Genomic DNA, 12,150 nt, shown 5'->3' with positions numbered 1-12,150 from the left:
TCATTTCTGGATGACCACATTCAGTCCTGTTTTGCAGGTAAGCTTTATTAACTTTTGTGTGTCACGGTATTTGTAAATGTTTTTTGGGTTCCAGACTACATCCAGGAAAGCAATCAGAACTTTTGGATCTAGTAAGGTTATGAAAAATGTCAGCTGTCTGTGACTTTTTCTAATAATGTCCTGCCAATAATTTTCCTCTCTCTGGATTCTTTCTTCCTCTTCCAAGGCCAATTTCACCCTCTCCATCCTTTCCTGTATCTCCCTTAACTCACGTATTTGCTCATACTGCTCCTGATGTGCAGCAATCTTCCCAGCCCTTGGTTGCACCTTCTTTAACATGGCATTAGTGTCTTCATTGTAATCCAGTTGACATGCCAAGGTAAAGTCTTGGGCTGCCTCCTCCCAATGCCCCAGGAGCATGTGTGCTTGCCTTCTCCACTTGTAAGACTCTGCTGAATTGGGGTTAAGCTCACAGGCTCTGTCACAGGCTCTAATGGCAGCATTCAGCTTCTGTAGTTTCACAAAGACACTGGCTCGGTTAATGTACAAGAGGTTGAAGTGAGGATTCAGCCTGATAGCATCCGTGAACAAATCAATGGCTTTCTGAAATTCACCTTCATTCAGGGCGGCAAAGGTGTGTTCCCTCTTTTCATTGACCTGCTCTATCATCTCATTTGTTATTTCCAAATATTCATCTCCCATCCCTTGGGGATCATCCAGATCTGGTTCAATAACACCATCATCCTCAATTTCCAAATCACTCTCCTCACTCTCAGCTGCCTCTGGCGATTCCTCCTCCTCCTCGGCTGTCTTCTCTACAGAGGTATTGCATTGAAGAAGAGATATGGGATCTCCTATGATCTTCACATTGTCACACAGTAAACTTAGCTGCTTAGCCCTCAGGAGGTCTGGATCCTGTCTGTATAAATGCACCAGGGCCTGCAGTTTTTTCAGTCTCCTAAGATCCATGACACCCTGACCCGCACAGTATAGAGGAATTGGCAGGTTGCTGTTCTGCTTGTAACCAGAGAGAGATGAATTAAACAGTAAGCTCTTCAGAAGAGAAAATCACTATGGAGCTGCAAATGAGCAGAACAACCTGTAGCTTTCCCGTGCTCTAGTATAATGATGCCAGTGGTTAAAAAGCTGTACTCTAACACTGTGGATTAATGTCATAATACATGCAAGTTCTGATAATATAATCAGTTCTGATATAATAGCATAAAAACCTAACTGTATTTTTCTCATTATTTTGTATCATTTTTTAAAATGTTTTAAATATAAGTATATAAATGCCCAGGACTAAGTACAATATGTGCACAGATGACAGATGTGCCTGCTATACAGTATGTTTCATGTTTTTAACACTGGGATTTTATTATCTCTACAATTAAAATGGATTTCCTAATTAAATAGCTTTATCATTGTCTAGTACCCAATGTCTGGCATTTTTTCTGGTTTAGAGAGAATCTTATGTAAGAGACTTTCAAACTGCCTTTATCTAGTGGGAAGAGAAGATCATCCTGACTGTAAGGTTAGGAGACAGAAGGAGCAATCCCCAGGTTCTCTGTTGCAGTTTTTAATGATAAGGAGTGAAGAGCGTAAGTGAGCTAGGTGCCCAACTCCCATTGACTTTCAACAACAGTTAGGCACCTATTGTGCTTAAGCAGATTGAGTAATCCTGCAGTCCTCACACAGTCAAAATTCCCATTGACTCAAGTGCATTTTGTTTCAGGTGTGACTATAATTATACTTTAACCCAAACTTATTTATATTGTGGGCCACTGAGCTCTTCTCTGCAGTGACAGACCCAATATTGAGCAACTTTGAATTTTTATCTATACACTTCACTTGGTCTATCTGGTTAATAAGAAGAGGAAATTTTCATAGATCCAAAGAAACAACATCCTGCACTGGGCCCACAGTAGTTGAGGTTTGTGCTAGATTTACTTCTCTCTCTCTCTCTCTCTCACACACACACACACACACACACAACCTTTCTCCAGCAAAAGAAAATGTTCCAATCAAAATCAACATTATACATGTAAAAATCAGCCTTTGATAGTTTGTGTGATTAGTCAGCTTTGAATGTTTTATCAACTAATAACATGGCATCTAACTAATAAAAATGCTTAGTGATTGTGCCTTGTCTTTTTTGTTTTGTTTTTAAATGGAAAATGCTAATGAGGTAAATAGATAAAGGAGGATAAGAAATGACCTTGAAATTTAGGCTAATACATCCTATAAGCTACTTTCCTGTTTTAGGTCCCATTTCAGCAAAATACTTAACCACAGGCCTAAATATAAACATGGGCAACTCAATTTGCAATGACACAATCTTCTTTTCCCCACACTCTCAAATCCTTTTTATTACACTTTTATATTTAATTATTGTGGAATTTGTTTGTGAATAAATAAAATCTTGTCATCACATCTCCTAAGATTTTAAGCATGGGGAGAGGGGGTGGAAATACCTGGATAAATTCCAGTTTTCACTGATGTCCAAATAATTTAAACTTGGCCCTATCACAGCTTGCAAAACTAGCCCCTTCAAACTGTATACTTTACACAAGAGAGTTAATGGAGGAAAACTCTTCATTCTGAAAATCAAGAAACAAATAATAACACTATAATTTAGGAAGATAAAAACTTCATATTTTCTGTTGCAGAACAGGGTGAAAATTATATTTTACTATAATGTTGATTCATGAGACCTAGTACATATACTGGTAGTGTTCATGAAATATGCCATGGAATATACCAGGAATTATTAGATAGTGTCTAATTTGTAGTTTATTTGGCTTTTCTCTGAAGATTTGCAAAATGCCATAGATGAAACTCACCTCTCTCAGCAATGATTTTTAAAAAGCAACTCAACATTAAGGGCTCATCCAGAATGATTTTTTCCCTAACAAGAGTTCTCAATTTCTAAAGCTTGAGTTTTAATAGAAAAATGTTAGCACAACTCATAGGAGCACAGTACTTAGAGATGAAAAAGACCTATTATATCATTTAATCTGAGTAAAATTTTCAATACCTACATGACTTAAAAGCCTAAATCTCATTTTCAGAAGTGACTTAGGGCCAGATTTACAAATGTATTTAGGTACCTACATGAGTTGCTAGCCAAAATTCAGGGTCTTGTAGGCTGTTCGGATCAGGAGGAGAAATTGATGGAGTCTGCTACCTTTGATGCAATCTTCTTTCTCTGTTTAAAAAGCATGTATGAGGTTTTGTTTCTTTGAATACAAGAGGGACCAAACAACAGGAGGTAGTTGCTTTCTGTTCTCGCTCTCTCTCTCTCTCACACACACACACACCCTCCATCCAGATCATTCAAATTCCTGAGCAGACTCATAAACCCCTTTGTTTTGGTCTTAATGGTCTCTTATAGCTAACTTAAATGAAAGGGCAATGGTTAAACCTTTAACATGACTATAGGTGCCTAAGGGATTTACAAAAGAACTAAGTAGGTAAACCTCTAAGTCCAATGCACTTTGAATTAGATTTTGGCTTCTAAGTGCCTAAGTCACGTCTGAAAGGGGACTTCAGCTCCCAAATCACTACAGCACTTTTGATAATTTTACCCTCTGTCCTTTCTCCATGCATGGTAGGCCAGATCTTCTAATGGTATACATCTAGGGTGAACACCCAGTCAAAAAGGGACCCTGGCAGCTCTGGTCAGCACCGCTGACTGGGCAGTTAAAAGTCCAGTTTGCAGTGCTGCAAAGCTAAGGAAGGCTAGTCCCTGCCTGTCCTGGCTCTGCACTGCGCTCCAGAAGTGGCCAGCAGGTCCGGCTCCCAGGTAGGGGGGACATGGGGCTCCGTGCACTGCCCCCTTCTCAAGCACCGACTCCGCACTCCCATTGTACAGGAACCATGGCCAATGGGAGCTGTGGGGGTGGTGTCTGTGGGCGAGAGCAGCACGCAGAGCCGCCTGCCTCACCTCTGCCTAGGAGCCGGACCTGGTGCTGGCTGCTTCCTGGGCGCAGCGTGGAACCAGGACAGGCAGGAAGCCTGCCTGAGCCCTCTTGCAGAGCTGCTGACCAGGAGCCATCGGAGGTAAGCCTGTGCCCCAAACCCGAGCCCCAACCCCCTGCCCCAGCCCTGAGCCCCCCAAAACCTGGAGCCCCCTCCTGCACCCCAAACCCCTCACCCCAGCCCCACCACAGAGCCTGCACCACCAGATGCATCCCTCATGCACCTCTGCACCCCAACCCCCTGTCCCAGCCCAGAGCACCCTCCCACAACCTGAACCCCTCCGCCCCACCCCCAGACTGGAGCCCCCTCATGAACCCCATACCCTTCATCCCTGGTCCTGCCCTACAGGCCACACCCCCAGCTGTAGCCCTCACCCCCTCCCACACCCCAACCCCCAGCCTAGAGCCCCCTTTCATACCCTGAACCCCTCATTTCTGATCCCACCCTGGAGCCTGCACTCCCAGTTAAAGCCCTCACCCCAGCCCAGTGAAAGTGGGGGAGAGTGAGCCACCGAGGGACGGGGAATGCAGTAAAGGGGGGGGGGGAGGGCACGGCTTCAGGGAAAGGGCGGGGCTAAAGTGTTCAGTTTTGTGTGATTAGAAAGTTGGCAACCCTATTTAAATCACCATCAGTCCACTGAAAAATCAAGCTCCTTTAAGGTATATCAAGTTGGGCACTCCAAAACTGAGGCATACAAAATCACTAGTCATTAATGAAAACTCAGGGCTGTATCTCTGACTCCCCCAGTGACAGGAAACAAAGGATTAATGAGGACAACATTATGGGAAAAATCTATATTGCATGTATAATATGAATCTTGGAGATAATCCCAAATTAAATACAATTTCAGAAACACCTTTGAAATTACAGACTTGATAATGCCTTCCTTGTACACCCAAAATTGTAAATCTAATCAGTAGAGGTTTTAGGCACACAACAAATGCATATTTATCAACCAGTTGATGGAGGAAGAAATTAGTATTACCAAGTAGTATCCTCATTAGAGGAAGACTAGAAAAACAGTGGTAATCATGCATGACAAATCTATTGTAAGTGAAAAATGCAAATATAGAGTCTCCAGAGGTTTAAGTGATCAATGCAGAGATAGTAGAATGAAAAGCAATGGGGAAAAAAATCAGGATATATATCAGAAAGTACATTTAGCCTACAGAGAATCATCATAGCTGTATAATGGCTATCCAGGCAAGATTACTTAAGCAAAAACATTGCATTATTAAAGGAACAATTAGCTGGCATCAGTAGGCAATGGAACATTTACAAATGGAAGTTTATAAAAGCTAGTTAGATTGAATGGTCTTTATTAATGCCTTAAAACCTTCTAACACATGCTGTCAGGGCAAACCTGTTTTGAAAAAAAAGACCATTATCTTTCCCGATTGTTAGATGTGGTCTCAAAGCAAACTCTTTTTCATGGCTCAAAAATGTTTTAATCCTTCTTTCTCCTTAGTTTTCATTGTCAAGCACATCTACACTTTTGAAGATTTTAGTGGTATATCTAGCCCAACCAGATGCAAGAAACACTGAAAAGTTTGCCACCTTCCACCATGTGTTTCTTAAAAGTTGGGAATTAATATTTGCAATTTCCAGTTGAACAATTTCTGTATTCACAAATATTATTTTTTTCTACAGATGTAAATTGCCATTATTTTTCCTACTCTGTAACAAGTGTGAAATCTGCTCATTGGGGTTGTGCAACACTTAACTATGTAAGTAATTTTTCTCTCTTACTCTCATAAGGAACTTTATGGTAAAGGGAGTGCTTATGGAATTTAGTTTTACATACAAATGTTACAAGTCTAAATACTAAGATGAGTGAACTTGAGTGCCTGATATTAAACGAGGATATTGATATAATAGGTATCACAGAAACTTAGTGAAATGATGATAATCAATCGGACACAGTAATACCAGGGTACAAAATATATAGGAATGACAGAATAGGTCATGCCAGTCAGGGATTGGCACTATATGTGAAAGAAAGCCTAGAGTCAAATATAGTAAAAATCTTAAATGAATCAAACTCTACCATAGAATCTAATTCCATGCTTGAATAATAAGAATATAGAAGTAGGGCTGTATTACCAACCACATGACCAGGATGGTGATGATGATTGTGAAATGCTCTAGGAGATTCGAGAAGCATAAAAATAGAAAACTCAATAATAATGGAGCATTTCAACTATCCCCATATTGACTGGGTGCATGTCACTTCAGAAAGGAATGCAGAGATAAAAAATTGTAATACCACAAATGATTGCTTTTATCTTTTTGTCTATACAATGCACAACAATTTGAAAGGACATTTGCTTTAATTGTTTAATTTATTTTTAATTTATTTTTATTTTATATTTTATTAAACAAATTCACAAAAGAATTTATGAAATTGCCTCTAAAATATACAAACAAAAATTCAAGAAGATCCAAAGATTCAATCCCTGGACAATCGACGGATCTCATCAGCCTACATATAACTTTTCCACTTAAATATTACAAAATGTCCATATGTAGGATAACTAGACTATGAAAAACCAAAATTCTCCTGTATCAACAATGTGGAAGCTAAATGCTCATATAGCACCTTCAGAACAGAGTAAAAATTGTTATACAAAAATAAAAAATAGTAGCAAAACCAAATCAAGGCATTAGAATAATATGGTCTTTCCTAAATTGAATTGTTTTGAGAAGGTGCCATTTTTAAGCTCTACTAAACCTTTTCAAGGTGACTTATGGAAGTCCTTGAAACATTGTATTCTGACAGACATGTAACAGTGACCAAAATGAAATGGGTCATTGAATAGCTTAGTTTCCAGTGATATAGCACTGTGAGTGAGGCGACATTACATGGCCTTTATTCCTGCGGAGAATCTGCTTGGAAATACTCTAGATACTGAGATATGGGCACGATGTGGTCTGCTTGGTGAAATCCTGGCCTCACTGAAATCAATTTGAAAACTCTTAGTGACTTTAGTGGGGCCAAGAGTTCCCCCAATAAGGTTCTGGGCTAAGGTTCTCTAACACACAGCACAGAAACAAATATTTCATTTTGATGATGAACTTCCTTTCCCTTATTTTTCCATATGTGTGTGTGCATCTGCATGGTATGAAATGGCAGTGGAGCACATACAGAACTAGCCATTCAAAACTTCACATGCCCTGATGCTAGAGAGGAATCTTATATTTTATGTATTTATTTGATTGAGTGATTTATTTATTTAAAAAGAAGAACTTGGTGTTATTGAATGGAATTCAACCTGCCAGGAAGAATTTTTTTTTCAGGTTGGAGGACAGTATTTTTAAAAAATAATTATATGTAAGAAGAAAAAGAAGGAAATAGCAACCCTGTTCCTCTGTTGGTGTAAATCAGCCATAGGTCCACTGAAATTAATGGATGTAGACCAGTATACGCTAGCTGAGGGTCAGGCCCATCATGTATAATTATAAAGATAAAAATCAATGAACCTAAGGAAGAAATTGTCTACAATCACAAAACAGTGGGAATATTGCTACAAGAGGCTAGCATAATTAGGGAAGATTGAGTCAAATTGTAAATTCTAAGTGTCTTAATTAACTTAATTTATGTAGTTTCAGGTTTGTCTACACTGGAATGCTTTGCTGCACTAATTAGACCACTTAAAGGAGCAAAAATAACCCTGGTGTGGACATGACTATAACAATATAGCTTATTCCAATATGGACAGCAAAATAAGCTATATATTGCTGTAAGGTAGTCTTTACACCAATAGAAAGAGCATACCAAGCAATAAGGGGTATGAATATCTTTAGGTATATTCTTAATGCACTTTCACTCTCAGACCCTGGTCCAAAGCCCACTGAAGTTAATAGGTGATGATCCTTGACTTCAATGATCTTTTGATCGGGGCCTGGCACATACAGTTTGATTTACATATTATAAGTTAAGCATGTACTTAGTGCATCCATACATAGCAAAGTACTTAAGCATGTGCTTAAGTCCCAACAAAGTCAAGCACGTGCTTAAATGCTTTGATGAATGGAGATAGACTTAATCACATGCTTAAAGTTAACCACATGCTTAAGTGCTTTGCTGAATTAGGGACTCTTTATCAATCTCTGTCCACACGACCAATTTTCATTGAGGTCAACAAGAGTTTTGTCCACTATTAAGAGCAGTGCAAGGCTCTGACGTAAATTACACTGGCACATCACTTAGAAAAAGCAAAAATAAATTACAACATAGACGTTTGTTCTGAGCCTACAAATTCATATATCCTCCTTTCTCTAACTGGTCATATTTAAACAGTTAAGAAAAAGAAAAGAACTGGGAAAAGGTCTGCAACTGAATCCATACTCTTCTACTCTTCGAACTTCTTCTCTCTGTTACTAACAAAGCCTTGAAATGAATTATTGGGGGACTCACCTCATATTTTGACCTCTTTTGACTGTCATTTTTATGCTCAAGAAAAGAAAAAACACTCATTGTAAAATGTTCTCCAGGAGCTGCATTCATATGCTGTTTTCTCCTCCTCCTCCCCTCTAAAGACCCATTCTTCCAAACCCACTCATGTGAGTAATCCTATTGATTCCATTGGGACTAATCATTGCGAAGGATATTTGCATTAATGTCTGCAGCATCAGGCCTCTTTGATGCTCAAACTGTTATTTTGAAAGTGTCCATTTGGTGTCCCCATGCTCTATATTTCTTTGTATTTGAGGGTTAATCATTGGCTAAAACAACAATAAAAAGAAAAAGCAAATGGTGGAAGTGATCTGGTTCTGAATGTTACCTTTGGGCCCAATCTGATAGATGCTGAGAACCTCCTGGCAGTTGTGGAGATCTCAGCTACCAATGTACTAAATAGGAGTTGAAGGCTTTTAGACCCAGATCCTCAAAAGTATTTAGGTTCCTAACTGCCATTGACTTCAGTGGGAGATAGTCACTGAAATACCTTTTGAGGATCTGTGCCTTTATGCCTCACGAGAGATGGCATTACAGATTCAAGGGCATCATGACTTTTGTGCTTGAAGTATTTTCTACTGCCTAATATGTCAATGAGATTCTTTTCAATACATTATTTTAACTTCTCTTTGTAACAAAAGAGCATATGGAAATAGATAAGACTTCTTTTGGAGAAGTTGTGAATGGGGAGGAATATTTTGTTTTAAATATTAAAGTCACTCTTTTTGACAGCCGCAGTGTACTCACAAAATGGAGCATGCAAGAGAATGGGGTGTTTGACTTTTTGGTGTAGAAGTGATTGCGCTATTCTTTTATAATACATGCATGCATATAGTTGGTAGCATTCAAATGGATAGCATAAGATTCTATTCAAAGAAACGCTACCCCTAAATTAATTAATTAAAATAATTAAACTAATGGGCATCTCATATTCTTACTAGTCATCTATTAACTTAATATGTACATAAGAAACAAGCAGTTTATTAGGCACCTATAATTTACTAACTATGCTGTTCTTTGAGAGGACATGGGGGGTGGTAGGAAACCAATAATATCCAAGAAGAAAACATTTACACCCACAGCAATTAAACTATAATTTTATAATCATCGTAAATCAAGGCTTATGAAAATGTAATGAGGTCCAATTTATTGTTAATAGTGGTGTTTAATTTCCCTGAAATTATGTTTTTTCTTGTAATTCAATACACAACTCTTAGGGAACAATTTGAACAGTGTGGTATGAGAAGAAATGTTTTATATATTTTCAAATGAAATTATTAAGAATACAGTAACAAAATTGTTGGAGGCATTGGAAAAAACAATAGAAACAAAGTAGAGTGAAAACAAGAAACTTTTCAAATGTTTTGTAGATAAAAGATAAGCTGCAGATGGTTCCCCAAAATCCTTGAGATCTAAAAGTCATATGCTTCCTTCAACCTTTGGTGGAAGTCCTATTGATTTACATAAAAATGTGTATTTACAGGATGGGCAGAAAGGATATAGTACCTACCTATGGGACCTACATGGCCAAAGATAGTTACTTCAGTAGCCTTTTATTCTGGAAATCTGAGTTGAAATCATGACTCTGATCACAAGTGGCAATATGTTTGGTACATTTAACCTAACTGGAGTTGAGTGAACAAGCTGACATAACATCAGAACCTTTCACCCCAAATTCAAAGTGCTCCATTTATTTATTTCAGAAGATGAATATACAGTTTCTATTTTGGTTTCTTTTATTTGTGTTTGCATTTGCACTATGTTCCTCTTGTTGATATCAGAAGCTGAAGTGCCGAAACACCATTAGCTAGGTTATTTTCATATGAATTCTACTTCAGGAATAAGTAGACAGTACCCGAGGTCATGATAAACTATGACTCTGTAAGAGTCTCAGCTTGGATTACTTATTTAAGTGTCTGAATTTTTGGATGCCTCTCCAAATAGAACCGAACCTTTAAATATTCACCCATGTTGATCGCAAATTTAGTTTGCACATATTTCTGTCAAAGAGAAGCCCAGAATTGTGCATATCCTGTTAAAATTTATATTCCCAGACATAGCTATGGGGAAGTGGAAGCTTGCCTAGCACCTGCCTATATTTAGTTCCCAGAGGTCAAGTCGATGCTGTTTTTTGTTTTCATTCAGTCTTTCAAAAAAGTAAATATTTCTTAAGCTGTAAAAAACAGTCTGACAAAATCTAAAGTCATATTGCTGAACCTTCCACTTCCTACAGTTAATTCTATATGGGTTGTGCCCTATGAGGGTGTAGAGTTCAACAAGTGGATTCAGTTGTAGAATTCTGTCCTAAAAGAACACAGGATTTGTCCCTTAAGGATTTTGTTCCTAGTTATACCCTTTATACTATTCCATGGCACTGGATATTGAAAGGGATAAGTTCATCATCCTTGATGTACTCCCACTGCTGATTTAGAAGAATCTTTCCATCTTCCACAGAAATTTTTGAATTTAGCTCTGGCCCATATCCTAGTGCCTAAAAAGTCAATGGTCATTTTGCCATCAATTTCAATGCGATCAGAATTTGGCTCCCGCTGAGCATTCATATGTAAAATATTTTTCCAGCAGCAATATCATTGTCATGAAAAACTTTAGGCAAAACTACATGTCACTTAATATACATGTGGTTAATATTTTGCTGTTTTCTCTGGTATGAGTTGTGTGTGTGTGGGGGCGGGGGTTGGTGTTTTTGCACAGCTCTGCTTGACAACTCAGCTTTATAATTCAACTTTAAAAAAATTAAATTAAGCAGCAATATTGAGGCTGCTGGCTGCGTTAAGCTGGGAAAATTAACAATTATTTAGGCAAATTTGTCTTTTAATTTTCTACAGTCATGACACCCAATGTATTTCTCTGTCTCTCTCTCTTTTGCTAAACATTTGGTTTTTATTCATAAGGACTTTCAAATTAGTGGCTACAATTCTTTCCATTACATGATAGAATTCATGCTTGTGAGGATCATAGGCTATGAATAAAAGTTCTGATTCATGCTGTCAAAAGAAAAGGGAAACACAAGGAAAATTACCTGTTCTGGAAGCAAGACAAGATTAAATGAAGTTTTGCAAGTCTTCCCTCCCTTTCTCTCAGCCGTAAGCGGCAGTGTCATTATCATCTTAAATATCTCCTGTTTGGCCTTCTCTTGCAAATCATGTTTTCCCTCTGAAATACTATACTATTCATAAGTTGAACAAGTGGCTGAATATGATTTATTCTCACAATTTTATTAACACAGTTATGTTAATTTCATGAAGCAAAGTTCAGATTTTGCTCAGAAACATAAAACTTTCAGATCTGAAAGCTTTCTTTTGCTTTCAGTTTGCTGTTTTCGTATCTGATAGAAACAGGACAGAAGACTGAATAAATCAAAATGGGTATGCAGTTTAAAGATTCACATACTGAGAAATTGTCAGCTGGAACAGATAATTGTTTACATGACTGAATGACTATAGCATATCATATGGATTCCTTTCCCTTGTATTATCTTGCTCATTTCATGAAGCTCCTTTGTTCTCTACTGGAATTACCTTTTTAATCACAGAGCATGGTTTAGACGAACAAAATAATTACGGAGCTCTGTTTGGGTACACATTTTTTTTTAAAGTATGTGTGAGTTGGGGGGGCTACAGGCTGTAGAAGTGAAACACATTAACCATAATAACAAACACCTGTGAATGGACATTTTAAAATGTTCAGCATGA

General features: G+C 38.1%; 1 protein-coding gene across 1 annotated transcript; it reads right to left on the bottom strand.

The window, feature by feature from the left end:
- On the bottom strand, positions 1 to 969 carry LOC113407000 (putative protein FAM10A4). Its single transcript, XM_026654034.1, has one exon. The coding sequence runs from the start codon at positions 967 to 969 to the stop codon at positions 1 to 3; it is 969 nt and encodes a 322-aa protein (XP_026509819.1).
- Between the last annotated feature and the right edge of the window lie 11,181 nt (positions 970 to 12,150).

The sequence above is a fragment of the Terrapene carolina genome, unplaced genomic scaffold (assembly GCF_002925995.2).
Source record: "Terrapene carolina triunguis isolate 2854851 unplaced genomic scaffold, T_m_triunguis-2.0 Scaffold179, whole genome shotgun sequence".
NCBI lineage: Eukaryota > Metazoa > Chordata > Testudines > Emydidae > Terrapene > Terrapene triunguis.
Note: the sequence above shows the minus strand (reverse complement) of the source record. Positions and strands in the feature narration are given on the sequence as shown.

Bases quoted from the DNA above. Each gene is read 5' to 3' on its own strand.
- LOC113407000 (XM_026654034.1), bottom strand. From the start codon at position 969: ATGGATCTTAGGAGACTGAAAAAACTGCAGGCCCTGGTGCATTTATAC.